Source organism: Callorhinchus milii, unplaced genomic scaffold (genome assembly GCF_018977255.1).
Source record: "Callorhinchus milii isolate IMCB2004 unplaced genomic scaffold, IMCB_Cmil_1.0 Scaffold17, whole genome shotgun sequence".
Classification (NCBI taxonomy): domain Eukaryota; kingdom Metazoa; phylum Chordata; class Chondrichthyes; order Chimaeriformes; family Callorhinchidae; genus Callorhinchus; species Callorhinchus milii.
The window spans coordinates 14,660,383-14,683,250 of NW_024704758.1; the positions used below are offsets into that span (position 1 = coordinate 14,660,383).

At 40.0% G+C, this 22,868-nt stretch overlaps 2 protein-coding genes across 2 annotated transcripts in view; both read left to right on the top strand.

Moving 5' to 3' along the window:
- The window catches only part of LOC103175106 (doublecortin domain-containing protein 1), an 83,179-nt gene extending 82,259 nt beyond the window's left edge, over positions 1-920 (top strand). The window contains exons 15-16 of the mRNA XM_042341586.1: positions 856-870; positions 903-920. Of these exons, the coding sequence (XP_042197520.1) occupies positions 856-870; positions 903-920 (33 nt within the window). The remainder of the gene's footprint in view (positions 1-855; positions 871-902) is intronic.
- A 46-nt stretch (positions 921-966) lies between these two features.
- Positions 967-22,868, top strand: part of LOC103175107 (doublecortin domain-containing protein 1) — a 56,980-nt gene continuing 35,078 nt past the window's right edge. Inside the window, exons 1-5 of the mRNA XM_007887870.2 lie at positions 967-996; positions 1,898-2,019; positions 2,316-2,379; positions 2,812-2,934; positions 6,694-6,851. Of these exons, the coding sequence (XP_007886061.2) occupies positions 979-996; positions 1,898-2,019; positions 2,316-2,379; positions 2,812-2,934; positions 6,694-6,851 (485 nt within the window). The 5' untranslated portion in view covers positions 967-978. The remainder of the gene's footprint in view (positions 997-1,897; positions 2,020-2,315; positions 2,380-2,811; positions 2,935-6,693; positions 6,852-22,868) is intronic.

The following is a 22,868-nucleotide window of genomic DNA, read 5'->3' on the forward strand; positions in this document are numbered from 1 at the left end:
CAAAGTCCAATGGGGCACTTCTTACATGTGTAAATGTTAGAGCTTTAAGGTATCCTGTGCCACATCTCGCTCTGTTGCATTCAGGTAGATAGAACCCTGTAGCGACTGATTTCCTACTCCAACCGCAATCTCAGGGGGAGTTGTTATCTCCCCGGCTGAGATCACGAGGCTCCTGTGCTGGGAACCTGAGCTTTGCTGTGGTGAACCACAGAATGAGATGATACTGTGGCTCATTTAAACATCATTGAGAATCAGCAAATACCTGTGGATACCTTTATGCTCAGCATTGCCTCATGTCAAGTGAGTTCCACTCTTTTATTTTTGTCCCTATTTAACAACTATTTCAGTGTGTTTTGCTGCAGGACAAACTTGTCCGTCCTGCAGTGCAGCTCCAAGCTACTTGGCCCCTGTGGTTTCCATGATTGTAAGACTATCTGAGCTGCATGGCTCGCCATTCCCACCCGCTGTTTCTTATCTTCTGTGGTGGAGGTAAAAGCTACTGGTTGATCGGCAGCGTAACTTAACAATGTCGCAATTCAAAACGCGAAGTTAGAAAATACTGTAAACCTCTCATGAGTCGTATCAGTTGGGACCATACATTTTACTCTGACTTATGCAAAGTATGAGTTATATCAAACTTGCATAGAATATAAACTCCTGAACAGGACTTGGGCAGATGTACCACTTGGGCGATTATACGATTCATACAGGCCAGGCTTGTGCAAGTTTTACTGTCAGACAAAGTACACGTGAAGACTGAAAATTCTATCAGCGCTCATTGAGATTCGGTGCACTTCAAAAGTAATTTGGTACAAATCATCGAGGCAGCGTCTCTTTCCCTGTTTTCACTAATAGAAAGAACCCGAGCTGGTCGTGAGCCCTTCACTGACTGTGCAAAATAGGAACACGACTTCCATTAACAAGAAGCACGAGGGGCAGAAGACAGAAGCAGCCACATCACCCTGGGCTTTAGCTCATATGTGGGTCATCACAAAGGTAGTGAACTAGTCAAGCACACAATGTTGGGTTAATCAGCGGCAAGTGTAACAGACTGGCATTCATCCCGGGACTAGTGTTCACAGACAAACCTTAGAGAAGAGGACGAGCGATAATCAACAAGTAAATTGTATGAATTTGCAATAAAAAATTGCTTCCACAACATTTCTGGGGGGAAAAAAAATCTTGTTGAAGTCTCATATCCCAGAACATTTTATTTTAGAAATGACTGACATAAAGTAGGATGGTTAGATGCAAATGATTGATATTAGGATTATTTTGGAAGGAGCATTGAGCGGTGAAAAGGTCAATTTTAAGGCAAACATCAGAAAATATTTCACGGCAATCAATTCCTGGAAAGTTTCTGAAACATTGCCAGTGTTTTGTTACATTTAAACATTCAGCTGAAACTGCTTATATGTAAAATACCTTTATTCCCTCCAGGACCATCCTAATATCTCCCCTTCCCGATTGAGAAAGGAACACACTTTTGAATCCACTTCACTGTGCGTAGGAAGTGAACTGGATTTGCCTGTGCAGCCAAAAGTACAGTAATGCCTGCAGTTTAAATGGACCAAATGATGCATAACAGATCTCAGATCAGTCCGAAACACATCAGAGAAAGGAAAAATAAGCGAGAGGGAGAAAAAAAAAGAGATGAATGAAGATAGTGAGGCCAGTTTCCTTTTTTGCACTGAACTGTAAAACACCACTGTGGACGTGTTAGAGATCACTGGTTAAGAACAGTGGCCATTGACTGCTTAGTTGGTTCTGGTATTCCACTTTACTAGGGATGTCCCGACTCGTTCAGACATAATGACCTCACAATTTCTTGATTCATTTTCTTCTTGTTTCTTTTTCCCCCTTGTTCATCCTTTTCCCTTGTGGAATGCCCTGGAAGGCTGGATTGATCCTGAATCGAGCTGTTCCGCAGCTCTGCCTTGCTGCCAGTGATCAGGAAGTCAGACTGCAGATTGAGGGAGAACCGCATTGGGAAGCTTATAAACTAATTTTGCAGAAAAGGTACGAATGTTTATTTTACTCCTGAAGTTATTACTGTCTGAGAGTCAAAACGCATGTGACAGGTGTACGATTCTTATAGGTTAGGCTTACACAAAGCACAGTCACTACACTTGACAGGAAATAACTGAGATGAAGTGAAATGAGGCATGAAACAAGTGTGAGACTGAGAACAAAACAATTCAATTAGCTTATTGACCACAGAGTCTCCTATTTCTCTCTTGTACGTAGTGACTGCAGGATGTTTCTGTAGCTTTTGTATAAGTTCTAACAATCATTTCTCATTCTTCTTTCTACAGAAAGACAGATAATATTCCAAATCAATTGTGGCGCTTTACCAAAGCTGGGCACATTTACTGCAAGGTTTGTATTTAAATCTGTAGAAGGCAGAGAAATAACTAGGTTGAAAAGGTTCATTGAACACTGATATTTGAAGATCTAAGTATTTCCAGTTATTGCATTCAATTGGCTGGCGCATTTCACCCACAAAATATACTTTACAGTATATTCTGTGAAGCGCTTTGTGACGTCTCGAAGATGTGATAAGGTGCTATATCCTTGGGACATCCTCCCAACTTGAAAGGTGCTATGTAAATGTAAATGTAAAAATATATAGTCAATTCACTTTACGGTCATAAAAATGAATTATTATTTGTATTAGTATTGTATCATTAATAAAACGCCTGGAAATGGCATTGAAAGTGTTTCTGGATCAGGTATTCCTGTATTCCCTGGATGACTCAGTTGCTGAGACCTTGCTCTTAACTTCACCTCACCTTCTGTCCTCTCCTCTAGGCGTATCCTGGATTTCCCCTGACGTACCTGAAGGAGCTGGATTTAAAGGAGGAGGTGACCCAGAAAGATTGCCAGGAAAGGGCCTTCAGTAATAGCCGTACAATTAAGAAATTCAAGGAAAAGGTCAGTGTTCACCAGAGAGTGGAGTTTTGAATAAAGCTTATTTTTTTAAAAAAATGACAGCCTAATTGTGCTAAAGAGCCGAAAATCAACATTTCGCACACAAAATACACAATCAATTAATCCACTTTTACAGTATATTCTGTATTGTGAAGCATTTTTGTGAAGCTTCTCGAAGACACGATAAGGCGCTCTATCAAATTCAAGGATTATTATTATTATTTATTATTATTATTTAATATTATTATTGTTTTGGGATGGAGGATGGATGGAGAAGACAGAAGAGGTTGAACAGAACTGGTTAGGCTCTGAGACGTCTTCCTGACATGAAAGGCGCAATGTAAAGATAAAGTTGTGGTGGTTCTTGACTAATTAAGGAACACCCCATGCCAAAAGCTCCAGTTGTATTGCTGACTGCAAGAAGTTTGTGTCGCTGCAACTGCTGAGTAGTTGCAATGTAGGTCTTGAAAACATTGAGAGATGATGCAGACATCATCAACCTATTTCATTTAGACTGCTAAGGAGGCACAAGAAGACATAGGTACCTTTTCCGTGGCTTTATTTCACTCCATGCATTCCTATGTTCTCCGTCTTATAATTCATTAAGACTGAAGGTAACCCCGTTTTTGGTATCTGAGGTGATGTGATGTTTCATCATTGCTACGCTCTCCTGTTCAGTAACCCATCCGGTGATTTTGCTGCTTAGTGTACAAGACGACAGCAGTGTGTGTGCATAAAATGGAATTGAAAGTTTATGAGCCGTTATTTGTGAAATCTGTAGCACAAATAATCATGAGGTTGGTGCCTATAGATGATTTGTGCTCATTAGCCCCTTGAAAAGTGTAATGGCAGGTCTGGCACAAATAATTTATTTTTATTGTTGATTCACGCCCTCGGTACGGTTACTCAAACATCTTTCTGTTACTTCAACCAGAGCGCAGAATCATTCGGCCTCTGTTTGCCTGTCCTGTGCTAGCCATTCCCTCCCACGGCAGCTATCTGCTCCTTTCTTTCTTGTCCACTTCACTTTTATAACTTACAAACTCTTCACGTCTTTATCCCATTCCCTTTTAAATATGTCGCAAGTAAATCGGTTCCAATAGTCACTCATGGCAATGCGTTCTAGGTCTTAATAACCCCCTTATATAATATAATTTCATCTAACCTTCCCCATTATGCCTCCAGTAACAAACTTGAGTTGACGCCTTTCTTGATGCAGTGGGACATATCCCTCTCAAAACCTTTCACCATTTGGAATGCTTCAATTAGATTTCACCTTGACTTTCCCTGCTCCAGTAAAGAATACGGCCCCATGAGTTTTGAGCCTTTCATTAAAACCTCATGCTCTCTTTCCTGGTGTCATCAGAATCAATCTGAGCTGCATCCTCTCAACGGCGAAGATAAAATTCCTGTAATGGGATGCTTCAAACTGCACAGAAATACTCCCAACTGCAGCGTAAGAAGATTCTTGTACAAATGCAATTCATCTCTTATTTCTCATTGCCCTCCTTATACAGTATTTCTCCCTTGAATAGCTTTTTTCATCTGCAATTCCACCGTTAGGCATCTGTGTATTAGCACCCTTCAGCCTCTCTACTTCTTTGAGGCTGCTACCATTATGGATGTATTCCCATTAAAATGTTAATTAAAATGTTCATCTCCAAATCAACCAATAGAAGTTTAACGCGCTTCTAAAATTATTTTTTTTAAAAAGAAAATGAAGATGAGATTATTTTTGATTCCATCTTTCTGCTCGTAACACTTTAAAGACTAGAGCAGTTTCACCGCATCAGAAATAAAACCAAGATTGGGGCCATATAATGTGTTATATTTTGTAACAGTGAAATTGTATTTCACATTTCCTTTTATTTGCAAAGCTGAACACAGAACTGTATTATATGTAGTAACAATAATAATAATCCTTGCATTTGATATAGCGTCTTATCACCCCATTGAGACATCGCAAAACCCTTCACAGAATATACTGCAAAGTGAATTTACTGTATATTTTGTGGGCGAAAATGAGAATTAGGGGAGTGATCAGGTAACTGGAATATTTTCTAATTTCGCAATTTGATGACTTAAAAGATTTTGTATTTTCACATTTTGACGAAAAACACTGTTTGAAAGACACTTGAGGGTTATTCGGTAAATGTTGCATCTTTGTTCACTTATGTTTTGACGAATGCGTCACTGCTCACTGATACAAAATGCGATGAAATTTCATCTTGTAAGCTTTTTAATAAGGGACGGCGTAAAACAAAAACCATTGAACCTAACAAAGGGCGCCAGCGTAACTCATTTTATCCCTTGTTAAAATAAGAGTTATTTTACTTCTCTGTTATTAATTTTTGTATGTTTACGCCAGAATTGATGCTCTGCTGCATGTATTTAGAGAAGGGTGGAAGGGTGACAGGATTAGATTGGTCACCCACTGTGGGAACTGTGTGTCACAGTGTAATGGGAACATACGCCAGCATCCAGATAAGTGCATAAAATTAAATAGCATGAAGTGGCCTTGGGACCTGTTCAGCAGCACCTGCTAAATACCACAGAGCCCAGGGAAAGTTGAAGTCGGACAATAATCCATGGAAACAGCTATTTTACTGGAAATGGCATCGGGTCCTATTCCCAAATCCTTCTCTTTTTTTCGGTGTATCCCCCTCTCCGCAGCCTGCCTTTCGTTTTAGAAGTAAACAGGTGTGTTTTGTTTTCTGGATTCATTCTGCAAATGCCCATTTGTAGAGCAGAGAGCAAAAAAATTACAGAAGACGGCATCTTGTGTATAAATAGATCACCTCGTGCCGGAGACTGGTTGCCATGAATATCCGAGGCCACGGAATTTGTAAAGCACTCAACTCCTGACTCGACCCTTCACGAACCAAAATGGCTTTTGGGTTATGTGGTCACTCATGTGTTAAAGTATTTCTCACAGTCCTTTTTTCCCCCCTCTCCAATTTGCATTTTATTGTAACTCACACCCTGAACGTGCAAATCTGCTGAAAAGGATCTGAAGCGGAACATCCATCCTCATGTGTGTCATTCTTTAGATTAGTTTTGTGTCTATGTGTAAAATATCTTCCGCTGAGAACCTTTATGTTGTAGATGCTATACCCCCCACCCCTCACGCCCATTATTTTAACATGTTGGTTTTTTTTAAAAAACTGAAAGCAAATTGGTTTGGGTTTTGTCGTGTTTATTGCTGGGACTCTCTATCTACCTCAGTTGAATGCACTGCACACCTCCACAGAACCTTTTTGGGTTAAAATGTGAACTATATAATTTTTCTTCAACGTGAAGATTTTAATGACAGTTGCCTGGAATCGTACCGTTGCATTCTGGAATAACACGAAAATCTCGAGCATTTGCGTGAGATACTGTACAAACAACTGCAATAGCAGTTGCCATAACAAGTTTTTTTCCCCCAAAACGCCAATTAGCTGGAAGTCACTTAACATTAGTGAAGTGTGATTTACATTGGGAAGTTTATTAGTGTCTTTTCATAAAATGTTTGAGATTGAAGATTCTTTTAATTACCTTAGAATTGCCCACTCTGCCGTCAGTTACTTTCATCAGCCGAGGGAAATATTGTGAGTAATTGTGCCATTTAGCTGTAAGGATTTTAGAAGCATGAGAGGTAATTACGCTCAGTCCCCTCTTGAGTGCTTTATGGAGACTTAAGTACTGTAATAATATGACAGTTTATTAAACAGAATCATGGATTTATTTAATGAAAAGTTCTAATGATTTGCTCAAACTCAGGCTGTCCAAAGCAGTGCGAGGAAAGGTGATCACAAACAAGAATGGAGTGACTCGAAAACCCAACCGATGCCCAAAGGGGACCCTGAGGGCAGTGCCAGGCTGACGGTGGCCCTGGCAAGAAAACTGAAGGAGAAACATCCTCAGGCAGCGGCTCAAAGGTAAGCCAATGCCAGTGCTGATAGTTATTGCTCAATGACATTAGATGCTTTCTTTCCTGCGGTTCCATGTGAGATTGATGCGCTGGGTATTTTTGAAATACCTCTCAAGCCCTCAGGCCAGGCATCGTTAGCCCACACACAGATGTCGGAACAAACGTGGAAGAAAACGATTGTTAGAAACTTTTGAAGGGGTTGTCTCCCTCTTCTTTTTTTAAAAAAACGCACACACAAAGTAATTTGTTGGTTAGATTTGCTGGTTTGCCCTTTGTTCCTCAGCTTGAATGGGGCCAATCGCCCTCCTCTGTAATGTGATGGCAATAAATATGCAACTGACCAGTGGATCCCAAGACGTTGACACCATGCGTCAAGATTTAATGGTATTGAGTGAGATTACGGTTAGATGTATTAATGTATTACTTTTCCAGCACGAAGAGAGAACTCAAGTCCTTGGGACGTCCTCCCAACGTGAAAGGTGCTCTATAAATGCAATCTTGTTGTTGTTGTTGTTTTTGTCCTCGTTTGCTCCACAGCTGCTCTTAAACTGCTCTCCTCCTGTCGTTCAACACTTTGGTTTGGGGAGTGAACGAAAACACGATGAAGTCACGAGTGGAAAATGGCAAACTTTTGTGACAGACAAAAGTTTCTTATCGAGATCGTAAATTACGTTTTGTTGAACAATGGCTTTTACTGTCGTTTAATCCCTGAAGAATTCTCGAGCTAAGGATTGTGCAGTGAGCTCTCCTGTTTGCCAATAGTAATTTTTTTTGTTTAACAAATCGTAGCAAACCACTATAACGTGGAGTGAATTTTTCATCACTTGTTGATAATGGGGATAATGAGTTAGGTTCAGTCAGTGTGGTGGGGGCAAGTTCCAGGGAAAAGTTCCAATTGTATTCCCAGAGCATGTTCCTGCTATTGCAGTGGAGCAAAAGATTTGGTGGTATATTAGAGAGGGACCAAGACTTGTAGAGATGTTAGAGAAAATCACAGACTGAATCTGTGCATGGCGTTTCAATCAAAATCTGATCGCAGTTGCTCTGATACATTGCTACATTCATGTGATTTGGCGATTTTCATCTCTGTATGCATCAACGGGCAAGTGTAGTTACTTTCATTTGAGCAGTTTACTGACGTTTTCTGAATCACTTTCCTACACCACAGAAGCATATTATATGAATTTTTTATACAAATGGTTCTGTTCTATTTTTGTGATTATCGTGCCCTTAATTGGATCCTAATTTGCCCGAAGCTTCCATGGTTCCTCAGTATATTTCCATCTTCTCCTCTTGTGCTTTTAGTGGTCACCCAATTAACATGAACCAGAGTTGCGGTAGTTCTGCGCTAGGAACCACTAGTTCCTAAGTTGTGCAAGTTAAATGCGCTATGAAGGCTTTGATTAAAGTAAAGTTGGTTTGCTGCCAATGTTCTGCTGCATAATTTGTAGTGAATTGTATTCACTAGGTTCACTCTGTCCATTGTAAATGTCCACCAATTACAACAAGGTGAATAATTACTGTCCATCGGACAGTACAAGATGTAATATAATAATAGTAATAATAATAATAATTAATCCTTGCTTTGATATAGAACCTTTCATCTCGGGAGGACATCTCAATGTGCTTCACAGAATTTACTCCTGTAAAGTGAAAGCGATTGAGGTGTATTTCGCAGGTGAACGCTGCAGCCAACTTGCACACAACGATGTCATCATCAATTTTATCTTCGGGACTGTTGGCCCTAGAGGGCACCAAGAGAAATTACCCTTCTCTTTTCAAATAGCGCCAAAGGATCTTTAAACATCTACTTGAACAAGCAGAGATGGGACCTTGGTTTGAAGTCTTCATCTCAAGGAAGGGGACATAGATTTAAGATAATTGACAAAAGAGCCAGAGGGAGATGAGGAGAACATTTTTTTGCACAAAGAATTGTTACGGTCTGGAACGCACTGCCTGAAAGGGTGGGAACAGATTCGATAACAACTTTCAAAAAGGAATTGGATAGGTACTTGAAAAGGAAAAGCTTGCAAGGATGTGGGGAAAGAGTGGGGGGCGTGGGACTGATTGGGCAGCTCTTCCAAAGAGCAGGCACAGGAACGATGGCCCAAAGGGCCTCCTTCTGCGCTGTAATATTCTAGGATTCTGTGATTCTAGGATCTACTGAGCCTGACTGATAGCTTGAGTTGCTCTCTAACAGAAAGGGGGCAACCTAAAGAGGAGATTCACCACTTAGAATGTGAGGGTAATGAACAAACTAAACCTGGCTAGATGTGAGTATGGACAACATAGTTGGCAGGATCTGTATTGCAAAGAAGTGAAGAATAAAGAGATGAGGAAGACTGGGTAGAATGCCATATTTGAAGCTTTTTGGAAGAACAAATTTGCATACACTTTAAACGTGCATTTACACTGGAGGAGAAAATTATACTTTGGTATTCTCCTGCAGTCAGACACCGTAACGTGAGTTAATGAAGGAGAAAATGAAGTAGCTCTAGTCATGAAGACATCTGTAAAAAGGACCACAGGGTCCTCACCATCCCATAGCTCTCTTAATAGTGGAGACTTTAGCATCGGTGCTGTTGCTGATATAATCTCAGCTGCAGCAAAACAAATAAATCCTTCTCTACGGATGCTGGCCCCCGTTTGGTTTCCCTGAATTGAAGGGAATTCAAGGAGAAGAAATGAAAAGAATTTGCTTCCGAAATTAAGCTGGGCACAGTTTGAGAAAATTCTGCATAATCTCCAATCATTGCCATTTAATTGACGCATTCCTAGTGGGTTATGCATTATTCCCACCTACAATTGAGGAAATATTGTGTTGTAGATGAGTTCAGTTATTGGGTATATAAAAGACACATCACTGCCACTAGGCATCAGCAAATATGATTTTAATTATGGTCACTGGGGATAATGATATAAAGTGTTGATAAAGGGCTAATTTCCTTATTATAACTGTGTTCTCGTTTAACGCTCTCTGGAACATGCAAAGTGTTTCAAAAGGGCGGGATAAACACTTTTACAATAGTGAAGGTAAAAAGAGATTTACGGCAACCTTATAATCATAAATAATATTAATCTTTGCATTTGCAATAGCGCCTTATCGTGTTGTTGAAACACCTCAAAGCACTTCACAGGATTTTTATGGTAAAGTGTAGTGACTGTGTATTTGTAGGCAAATGAGGCAGCCAATTTGCATGTGGCGGTATCCCACAAACAGTCAGGAAGCGAATGACCAAGCTTATCTGAGGGATTATTGGCCAGCACACGGGGAGAAACTGTGAAAAGTTCTTTTTAAACGTTCCCGTAGGTAATGGTGACCTGTACATTACATGAAGTCGCAACTCATTTAGTATTTATCTAATCATTCAGTCCGTAGATTCAGTAAAGTTGCTTAATGCCACTCTTAATAATTACACAGTGTTGTACTGGTTTAGATCATTTGTATGTCTGCTGCCAAAATGCATTTCAGTAGGCAAATAAGATTTGTAAATTGTAATAGAATAGTGATTTATAGTGTCTGGTTGCAGTTTGAATATTGCCAGGAATCTTTGCCATATTTAGACAACATTCTGATTAAGAAGTGCAAGGCTATTCACTTTTGTAAGGTGTTGAGTTTTGCAGATTAGAGGAAATGAGTTGAAATTCATCCGAGGATTTGACACTCAGCAACCTGTGACAAAGAAGGGAGAAGGGAATTGGACAATTGATATTTATAATCCGTTTAAAACAATTCAAAGAACTGTAAACGATCTAACAATTTCTCGATTTAAGAAAAAGTTCACTTTATGAAATCTGACAGATTCTCACCTTTTTGCGTTTTATGTTTTCAGCGACTGTGCTCGCGAGTGTCGGCGTTTAAACCATTTTGCTTTACTTGGGAAAAATAAACTTCAAATGGAATAAAACTTCTGAAACAGAGGAAAGCTGCAAAGCCTTCCAAGCCGGCTGGGTTTGAACAGCGAATCTTTAAGATTCCTCACAGCGGGTATCAGTGATGTACAAAAACATTGTTGTAATTGTTGGACGTGGAGGTGTGAAGAGTTGATTTGTTGATATTAGTTTTCTGAATCAAGTGGCACACCTTTATTTAAATTATCCGGCAAAACCCATACACTCGATGAAGCATGCTGACCCAGCTTGTCAACAAGTGACCTGTGATAAGGAAATAATGAACTGTGAGTTTCTGTCATCGTAACCATTTCTGACAGTTTGGCTACAGGCACATCTGTGTTACTTGCACAGAAAGGCCTTTGTTGTTCCCACTAGTGACTTTACAGAGACCGCTGTGGGGTTTTGCTAGCTATTGCACTCCGACAATGTCCTGCTTTAAGGAGGAGCAGCTGTCAATGACAAATCTGGCATTTGTCCTAATGATGCACTTGGCATTTATTTGTTTCTTAGAAATAAGAAACGCCATGCAATCTGGGCTGGGATATTCCTTCAGATGTACTCTCTCTCCATCCTTAGCGTTTTCTGTGTGTAGCTACCCTCAGCTGAAAATAGAACCAGCGTTACTTAATGCCAGTTCTAAAAGTGCACTCTGACTGATTAAGTATTTATAAGGTTGTCTGACACTTTACTTAAGGACCTCATTTTCGGTATAATGATGCTGACTGAATTATTTAAACAGAGCTGGTAATCTTTTGTGCGTTTTTAATAATTTATTGATGGCTTTTTGAACACTTACTTCCTTCTGAGTCTCTGCGTCACATTAAAAACTATAAGGGAATAAAATGGCCTTCATTCTAATTTGGATCTATAAATATAACACAACCTCATTAGCACAACCTCATTAGGGAAAGTGCTGAAGGTTGTGTTAAGTTTCGGAGAACTAAATGGTTTCCCATTATATCCCGCATCTGCTACATTTTATTTTAAAACACCAGGAACAACGGGATTTATGGGATGTCATAATAATCCTTGCATTCAATATAGCGCCTTGCACGTTGGGAGGATGTCTCAAAGCGTTTCCACGGGATTTACTGTAAAGTTTAGTCACTGCATATCTATAGGTGCAGCCAATTTGGGCACAGCATTGTCCCACCAACAGCCGTGAGGTGAAGTGAATGACCAATTTTACCCTGGGCAGCAAGGAAATTGGCTTTAAAAATGATAATAAGGTGATCAAATTCATATAGTACTAATAATAATAATCTTTACATTTGCCATAACTTGAAGGGAAGCGTGCTAAAGAAACTTGTTTTTTGCAATTTACCATAACTTTCTAATTGTCCTTTATGTGCGCTAACCAAGATTTTTTGCATTTTGCAGCAAACGTTTTTCGATATTTTTTCCACCAAAGTCTGTTTCATGTACAGTTCAGCTCTTCCCAAATAGTATTATATGTCAAATCACCACCATTTGTTGCAGTTAGCTACCAAACAAGCAGGTGATCAACGTAAAACCCTTTGGCCAGATGTACTGTAGTTTAAGTAAAAACCAGCATACAAGTCAGGTTTGTGCTTTTCATTTAATAGTTTTTATCTGGAGTTGAGGTAGTGGTGCAGAACTAATGTAATCCAATCCGAACAATCTTTTCTTTGTACAAACTGTGACCTAGTTTTTCTTTCCTATCAATTTTTTTCCTCTGAATTTTTCCCTGAAATTTTCAAAATTGCCGTCATATTCTCAGTTGTCTTTACCTAATATATTGGACAGAATGATTTAGTTACCAGCTCGCACATTCACGTCAATCCAGCTGATTGGTTGATTCCTTCCCCCAAAGGGACTACTGAATGCAACATTTTGAAGCCTTCACCAGCTAAGGCGTATTTTCACACCAACCCCCCCACCCCTCTCTACTCAGCAAAAAAAGCTGCCATTGTTTTGCTATGCATAATTTCTGCACGTGCCCAGAGCATCGTCTATACCGACATAGTGCATTCTTTTAGAAAATGCTCAACTTTTTCCGCAGAAAGCCTCTTCCCTGACTTACCTACAATGCAAAGCACCACTCCACATCAATTACTGAATCAAGTCAAACTTTCAGTCAAGTGCTCAATGGCTTTTCATGCTTTCAGGTTGGTAAATCTAGTGTCCAATATATTCCATCATCTGTGTGGATGCTGAACTAAATTAAACAGTTCACCAACTGATGCCATGTGAATCCATAATTGGCATTTTTTTGATTATAACCTTTGTATTCGTGCCCGATAGTGTAACGTGATTGCTCTGTCTATTGGATAGAACAGAGGCTGTGAAACAAGTCCCAAGATGCCAATGTCAAGAGAACATTAAGTATGGGAAGCCTTATTGCTGGTCAGTGTGGCTCACATTTGACCATTTTCATCTCCACTGACCCTTTCACAGGACTCCCAGGTCCTCAGGGCTTCTCCCGTTTTAATGGCCATGGAAGTCCTGGAAGCCATAAGCCATGGAACGGACATGAGAAAGAAGCAGAGAGAAACACAAGGAGGAATTCTGCTGGATGTGGAGTGTGCCAGGCAGTCCACATCTAGTGGGTATGGTTTATTTCAAATGGGCTAAATTTTACAGCTGATGATGGGAACTGAACCCACTGATCTGTTCCAGTGAGTTTGACTGACCTGTTTCACAATACAAGAGGAATTCACCAACAAATTATATGTGGGAGATGAGTTTTCTGTGAACTGTGCATGTTATTAAGGTGACTTAGTGAAAATTCACCGCATTCGGTCTTTTCTTTTTAGCTTTGCCCGACTGCACTGTTGCTGGGAAGGTTGTTGTAGTGACAGCAAAGCCATTGCCAGCCAGTTCCCTTGTTTACTTGGCCAGTGGGGAATGTATTGGCATCCTGCAGATGCAGAATTAATTATTGTGCGGCAAAAGTTCCAGTGCAAGGCTGGAAACAAAGCTGCTAAATGTGACGACATATCCAAATCCCAAATGGTGGGTACGTGCCCAAAATGTCTGCAGCTCCGGCAGTCATGGGATTTTCCAAAGTAACGCAGAGAGAGAGAGAGAGTGAGAGAGAGCATCAGTGTTACTGCGTTCTGTTTCAGTAACAGAGCACAGTGAGTTCTCGCCCTGCTCTGCCACCACAGGCAGAAAGTTGGCATCCACAGCAGAAACCGGGATGCGCAAAACCTGGCCGTGGACAGCGGAGGCAGGTAGGAGAATTATTGTTTCCACAGAAAGAGCAAAGCTCTTCTCACTAGATTTAGTCGTCTTAAACTTGGAAGAGAACAGTTGATCTTAGCTGGGCCAAACAGCAACATGACAGTGCCCAACCCAGTTTTGATCAATAGATAGATGGCATACTACTTTCAGCTGAACAATACAATCGTACTCTGACTCCTATCTCCCTTTTAAATAGCTATATCTATAGCTGTAATCTATTTTTGTAATCAGAAGATGACAAACAAAAGCAAAATTGGATACGACTAAGTTTGAGGTGTTGACTCTTGCTTGCGGTTCTGATTCCCATTGGCACTGCCTGCCTCTCCTCCTGTACTCACCCAAGTGGCCATCCTGCATCTGTGAGCCATAACAAGAGCAGGCCATTCAACTGGAGGAGGCCACACAACTAAGCCCATTGCTGTGTCTACAAGTGCGCTTCCCGCAAGAGCCATGGGGCAGTAAACAGGAGCAGAACCCCGTTGCTACTTGTTGACCTCCCAGCCTAGGGACGCTGGGTCCAATTTTATCCTCCGTGCCGTGTGAGCCCAGCTCAGCATAGACCAGCAGGTACCTCAATCTATTGGACCTGCTCACTTCATAAAGGCTCGGCAACAAACTGGCCAGTCAGTTCTTACACTGAGCTATCAGGAGAGTTTCAGCTTGACCACATTAACAAACTGAAACCGTTTAAACTTTCTCTTCTGAAAACTCCAGCCTTGTTCCTTCGCTTGTCGGCACGAGCCCTTGGGTGTTGGACCCCACAAAGAATGGTAATCAACACTCTATCTTGAGTTTATAGAACGGGCTTCAAAAATGACCATCTGGTTGCACTTTCTGAAAATGCCCAAGTTTATTATCTGCAACGACCTTTTTTATTTACAGATTATATTAAAAAAAACTTCCGGTCAGAGAAAAAAAACGATTGTACCGCAGGAATTTATTTCATCAAAAGGCACTTTACACGGTGAACCGTTGAGCGACTTTTCCTGTGGAGCAGCACACATTCTACACCCCAGAGAAAGAGCCCTGTGCTCCCCGACTAACACAGCAGGGAAACGGACTGAGTTGAGTTCTCATGTCAAATTTCAGTCCAGCTGCTCATTTTGTACAAATGCAAATTAGCAGCTGGGGTGCAAATGGGTAAATGTTCAGCAAATTTACATTGCAACACAAGCGAGACGAAGATTACACCAGAGAGACAGATTACAACACAAGAGAGACAGAGATTACAATACAAAAGAGAGAGAGAAATACAACACAAGAGAGACTGAGATTACAATACAAAAAAGAGAGAGGTACAACACAAGAGAGACCGAGATTACAAGGCGAGAGAGATGGAGATCACTCTTGTTACTGTTTGGACCATTTTTAGATCCTAGTGTAAATATCTTCTTGAATAAAGGATTAAAGAATACTCAGATTATGAGGAGATTTCTTGCAAAGCGGAATGTGTTCTCATTTAGTTTGTGTGGACAGGGGACTTGATCCAAGTCATTAAAACAATAAGACATCTGGTAGATATAAGCAGGCTACTTGACTTGGACAGTGAGAATAGAAATGGACACAGATGTGTAGATATGTTTAATAGCCTCCCAGGAAAGCAATCATGCCGAGGCTAATTAATTCCTTCAAAGAGAAAACACAATAAGTATCCATTAGAAATGACAATGTAGATTGTAGGGATAATTATCAATCAAATGCAAGGATTATTATTATATATTACTTATTGCATTGCTTGTGCAAATGATACAGTCTACTTCGCCAAGAAGTCGCAGTGCTTCTTTCAATGATTTGTATTAGGCTAAAGTAACATTGATTAAATCTTCAAAGGTGACGCTGTAAATTATGTTTTTCCCCAGTTAAACATGTGCAAGTGTGATAAGTCGGTTGGATAAATTACTCCATTTGAGCTACTCAGAAGTATTGATGGTGTATTGCCCTGCGAGTTTCTGCTTTATATATGTATCATACGGCAGTACTCAAATTACCTCAGCTTGGCGCATTGTGTACATGAAAGTTGAGGTATGTGACTTGTTATATACTATTCTGTTCTGTAGCTAAAGATGTCAATGCAATAACTAACCTTTATTCTGTTTATTTTTTTTCCCTCAATATTACGACGATTCGCACATTGGTAAAGTCAGTTGAACGATCTTAATGAATGATTTCATGCTAACAGTATAAAATAATGCATCTGCCTCACTATTAGCACCGAAAGAATACAGTACAGCTGAGCCTTGTATAACCAATTTGCAAAGCAATAATAGGAACACTCACATATGAAGCTCACATCAGGATGTTTTAAGCTAAAAATAAGTCAGTCTGTAAATCTCTGTACCATGGCTAATTAAATTATTTATTTGGCTTCTATTTGAAATGAAAACTCAAGCGTGTTTTGCCCACAAAATACACAGTCAATTCACTTTACAGCATATCCTGTGAAGCCCTTTGAGACGTCTCGAAGACGTGACAAGGTGCTATATCCAATGCAAGGATTATTATTATTATTACTAGACTACACTGTGCTTTTCCCCCTCTCTCTTTCTCTCTCTCTCTCTCTCTCTCTCTCTCACTGGATATAAATTGGCAGTTTATTGACTGCTTGTTGTGCTTTGAGAATTAAGACGCAGACAATTGAGAATGATCTTCCGCTTGAATCGGGGGATTCTGTACAAATGGAGTGAATGTGACATGCTTTTGGTGCTTTGGGAATTTGTTTTGCTGGGTTCAGCCCTGTGTCTATTTAGAATTAGCGGCATAAAAAACAATGCTATTTAATTTTGTTTCCAAAAAAATAACAATTTAATATTATTGTTATTATTACTTAATAGTTCGGTAACTGACTTTATTATTAGTTAACAATATCCAAGCTTAGAGCCAAATAAAAATCTGCGACAATAATGCACCTTTTCACACTATAATAAATAATAATCCTTGCATTTGATGTAGCGCCTTATTATGTCTTCGAGACGTCTCAAAGCGCTTTATAGAATATGCTGTAAAGTGAATTGACTGTATATTTTGTGGGCGAAATGCTGCAGCCAATTGCGCACAGCAGTGTCCCACATACAGTCGTGGATTAAGTGGCCAAATTATTATTATTAATTTTTTTTTGGAAGGTATTATTACACAGGGGAAAGCGAATCGTTAATTGACTATACTAAAAAAAAACATATTAGTGATTCGGGACAGGAAACACAGGGTAACCTTACTCACTCCAAATTACTTGTGGGGTAAAGGGGAAGGGGCCACCGAGGAGGGATTTGCATGTGCCGAGGAATTTTTCAGCTCTGTCACAATATTAAAAAGCTGAAAGTCAACCAGACATTGGACCTCCCAAGGATGTTTTCTTCTAAATTTTGAAAGTTAGTTTGATACCAGCTGAGTTGGTACCCGATTTACACTGCAGCCAATAACGCAGATTTCATTCCCAAATCGTCCCTGAAAGACACACACGTGCACTCGTGGCATTTCTTCGATTGTGGTAACGTGTTGAAATGGCACTAACTTTGACAATGAAAATAGTAAAACAAATGCCCTTTTTCAGTCGTATTACAAATGATATTTCCTACAGTATAGAAATGACATCTTAACCTGGTTTGATGATAATAATAATAATAATAATAATAATAATAATAATAATAATGCTTGCATTTGATATAGCGTCTTATCACATCATTGAGATGTCTCAAAGCATTTAACAGAATATACTGTAAAGTGGATTGTAATGTTGTAGGCGAAAAGCAACAGCCAATTGATTATAAATTGATTATAAAGGATTGAAAGTATATTTGTGATTATAAAGGATTATAAGTATATTCATTAGATCTTTATCCTTTAGCTGTTAAGCATGTTTTTCTGATTAACAATCAGGATCATTGCAAAAAAGCTTTTTGGAAAGCAAAATAGAGTTTCTACACAATTGGTTGTCAAACCCATGAAAAATTCATCTTCCACCTAATTTTTATGGCTCGTTTGATTATGAAATTCCCTGTGGCATTATGTGCCGTAATTTGTTTAGGGTCAATAAAGCTCAGGCACAAATTCAGACGTGTAATACGATACTGTTTACTTGCCAGTGTTTCTTGTCATTCAATAAGATTTGACTAATTCCCTTATTTATTACATTAAAAAAATCCACCAAGCCAGTTATAATATATAATAATAATAAATAATCTTTGCGTTTGATATAGATATAAAGCTCTTTTGAGACATCTAGAAGACGTTGAAATAGAATTCAGTTGAAGTAGAATTCTGCGTTGCTAAAGTTGAAGACTTGTCAGAAATACAAATTATTGTTTGTCATGGAGCTGAGTGGATTTCTACTTTACAAAGTCCCAAATGTAAAACTTATTACAGAGAAGAATGAGCTTACGGTTTTACAACTTAGGCGACCTCACTGAGGGTATGAAATAGGGTGGAAAATATAGGTTTTCAGCACCTTGTTGTAATCTAATCGTACTTCAATTAGATTTCAAATGTTTGGCATAAACAAACGAACGGCCAAATAAACTTGTTAAAGGGTTCTGAAGGAACATTATGTTCCTTTGCTCCAGAATTCCAGCATTCCCACTTTTTTTTTAACTCTTTTTCTTTCCACGTGAATGTGAACAATAAGCCTTGGTGCTATAAAGAGGCAGACCAGATGTCATCTGCAAATACATTGAAGTTTACAGGTTATTGCTCAAAAGGTAGCGCTGTAAGATATCCAACAAACACGCATGAATTTTTAAAAAAATATATCAAAATGCGTGCAATCCATTCGGCTTCCAGAAAGTCTCCGCAATACAGATGTATTCTTTAGTGACAGACAATTAAACATTATAAGGAGAAATGAAGTTCACTTCATTTACCACAGAATCCTTAGTGCGTCTTCTTATTTTAAATGATCACTTAGCATAGTTGGAACTCATTTTAAATTGGTGAAAAATACATGATAGATTTACTAATGAGGTGTGCGTAGCTGTATCAACAGCAGACAGACCTTGATAACTCTAATCATGACTAGTTTCTCTGCTTATAAACCATAGCAGGTTATTACAGGGCGTGGGGGTGGGGAGGAGGAGGATGGAAGGGAAGAGTTGAATTTAACTTAAACCTCTGTAATTCTTGGATTCTACCCTTGTTCACGCACGTTCGTCAGTTGTCCTCGCTGTATTGATGGAATTAATTTCTTGCGCCAGGAGTTAAATGTCCTGAAATCCGATGCATTGATCTGCTGGAGCTGGTTTCCGCGTGAGCGGTGGGCTCGCTCAAGCGGAAACGGGTGATTATTGGAGGTCAGGGGATTGGGGAGGGGTTGGGGGATACCGACACGCTCACTCTCACCCTCGCTTTTCCTGTTGGTGCCAAGCCCCAGTGAAGGGCAGTGAAGCAAGCGCAGCATGCTCAGTGGCATTTCAAAATGCAGCTCAGCTGGAAGTCTGCACTTATTGCATGAGTGGGACAAACAGAGGCCCATCGCAAGAGGAAATACAGTACCTAATTTTCATCAAAGCAATAATTGAGTTCCAGCGTTCGCACTCCCGCCCCCCCCCCCCCCCCCCCCCACCCACCCCATCTCCACCACTGCACACTAATAGCTCCTAATAGATTTTCTTTTCTGCATGTCTCAGACGCAGTAGTAAAGCTCTATTCCTGATGGTTAAATGACGGAAAGGTCCAACATCTATTTCTGCCAACTGCACAGTGCCCTTCTCTGCAATAATGTTATTCACGTAATGGTGTTTCCATTACCACGCAGGTAGTAAATGTTGCTTATTGTAGGAAAGTAGTCGATTTGCAGTGAGTGGAAAGTAAACAGCGTTGATAAGTTCCAAGTAAAGATAAAGAGGCTGTAGGATCTGGAGGCCGTCAAAGAGTTCAAAATTCAAAGCAGGGTGCCACTTTTGGGATGCACCGGGTATTATTTTTTTCAAAATTGCTGCCTCTAAAAAGGCAATAGTTGACAATGAAATTAGTAAAAACAATGTTTTCAGTCATATTAAAAATGATATTTCCTACAGGATAGATATGACAGTTGTTGAACCAGCCTCTCCCTCCCTCCCTCCCTCCCTCCCAAATACTACCGTTATTAATGTTTATTATTGTTATTATTATTATATTAGTGAAAAATGGCACCAGAGAATGGACCAGCTGTTCAGACATGGCTCAGAAATTCATAAATCAGAACGATGTTTAGTTTTTAAATGAAAACTAACGATCTTGTGGAACATAATTAATCAATCTGTTTCTTTTGGTTGTTAATTTCATAATTGAGGTAATCTGTGAAATTTTTTCTGTGCCTATGTGTCTACACTTGGTACTTCATACAAATGTGTCTACATGTGATCTACACATGACTCCAGTGTCAGGAGAGGTTAGGGATTATGCACGGCACATATACATGCATTAAAAGGCCTGGCTGTACCTACTCAAATGGTTATTGTACTTGAGGAGATCAGGATGGGTTACTGGCTACAGCAACGAGCTTCAGCACTTTTGTGTTGGGCAGCGGAGAATCATCTGGGTTCTGGTTCTTGATTTTTGTCCATTGATCCTCTGATTGGAAAGCTGCAGGTGTGAACATGAAGTACAGGAATTGGCTTGTCTGAGGTACCCTCTCCCCCATGCCCCATGGTACAGTGGCCGCTAACACTCACTGTGAAGGCTGATACATGAAGAATGGCAGTTTAAGGCAAGAGGCAGAAGTGTGACTAGTGGCCGTGGAACTGTACCAGAATGGAAGAGTAAAAGGAATTGAATGTAAAAGGAATTGAATAATCTCATCTACCAGCGCTTGCTGTCTGTCTATCCCCCCCCCCCCCCCCCCCCGAAACCAGGTTGCCTCCTCTTCATTTCGTTTCACTTCCTCACCACAAACACGAGCCGAGACCCGAATACGCCATTGCTTCACCCACCATTGGGTGTGCTTTACCAATTATCAGGCCATTGTCCATATCAGGCTTTCACACTCCGCTGCCCGGAATCCCGCTGGGCAGTGCATGACATATCATCATTACATTGTTCTAGTTATTTTCTTATCTTTTGTCACACTCTTGGGGAAACAGTACCTAGTCGGGGGTTTGCATTCCACTGAGTCCTGTCGAGATTAATATATCATTTTAAACTCTGCATTACACTCCTGAGCTTCAGTTATGAGACTTCCAATTTAATTGTAATGTAATTCACGTGGTGGGAGGGAGGGAGGGGGGATACATATTAATAACCCTGTGACTTGTAAGCATCTAATGACCCCGTTATGATTGGATATTACTGTTCAATTATTTTCTTTCCTCAAAAGCAGGCTTGTGTTATGTCAACCTGCGGGCTGCAGAATGGCTTGGCAGGCTAGCCTGTAAGTCTTAAAGAGCAGACCTTTTTGCCTGAACGTTAGAATATGTTCATCACTTGTCAAGCAAATCCAACATAATCATTAGGATGCGACCTGACAGAAAATAAAAAGTAAAAATATTCAATATGTCAACCGCAACCACAAATCTCAGGAACATTAGTTCAGAGATAAGAGTGTGGAAAATAATGAAAAATGACTTTGTCACTGACCCAGGGGAAAAACAAGTATTTACGCACTTTGAAATAAACATGCAAGTCACTGTCACTCCAGATGTTTGTTTTCCAGGATGACTTTCACTTTAAGGACGAGATAGGAAGCAGAAAGTGCATAGTTTCGTTCATGTAAATCCTGTCAGAAAGTGATGCCGTGATATGATTTCTGTCAGAAACAATCTGTTTGAAATTTCTGCATCTTACTTATGAACAGAGTCGCTTGTCTGTTTCCTAACCCTAGGTGATACGATCTGCTGCCTTGTCAGATAGCATTTGATTTCAGTGACTACCTGCTTGTTGACTAAATGTAGAATCACAGTGGTGGCAGAAGCCCTTAAGCATTGTGGGATCTGTCTCTTCCTGTAATTAGCAGAAGCCTTGGGTGTTGAAGAAAACACAAAATTTCACCGGGACAATGTAATTCATAGGGACAGACAGGAGCTTTTTTTTTAGTTGAAATGAAATCAGTGAGCCTTGCTGCTTAAATGATTTCAAATCCAGGAAGGCATTTACACTGACGTGGAAATGGCAACATCGGAAAAAAAATGCACCTGGACCTCTTTATAGATTCGCTATTAGAATTTAGCAGCAATCATAAATAAGATAGGGGCTACCTCTGTATCAAATATGGTGGTGAGCTCCACACTCATTAACTGCTGTTGGGTTTCCAAGTCTTAAATCATTGCAGTCGTCAAATAGAAGGTATCGTCTGTACATTACACTGGTTAAACTCTATAGGTCTGCTTCAAAACAAGGCATCATCATAGAGATACTGCTTGATAGCGTGTCTAGGTTATTTAAGTTATTCCCACCCTGTCACCTCTTTTGCTTCCAAGGCAAAAGTCACCCATCTGTGATGAGCGCAATGAATGCTTCCATGTTTACAGCTGTTACCCTGAAAAGTGACATGGTTCGTAACATAACGGTTATGGAGTGAGAAAAGGCTATCAATCCTTCCACAGAGTGTGCAAATCTACACGGACCTCACTCCATCCATGGAGCGGGGGTAGTGAGGGGGGGGATTTCAGTGTAGATTTTTCCCCGATCACCAAAGGTAATCGAGCGAAAACACTAGAAAATTCATCAATTCCTTAAATCAGAACGATTCAATCCTTTCTTCCAGAATTAACACAGCACCAACCTTCTCCCACCTCAACCCCCGACACACACACACACACACACACAACAATAGCACAGGCCCACTTCAGTCCCATGGGGTAATTAATCTTTTCGGTCTACAAAAATCCACAAGGATTGTATATAGACTGTAAAACTTTTATAGTCCAACATGCACAGGCATGCGCTTAATAGTGGAAATACAGTGTGGAGGTAAAGGCATATGCTCTATATTTAAAGCTTTCATACATTATCGCATACT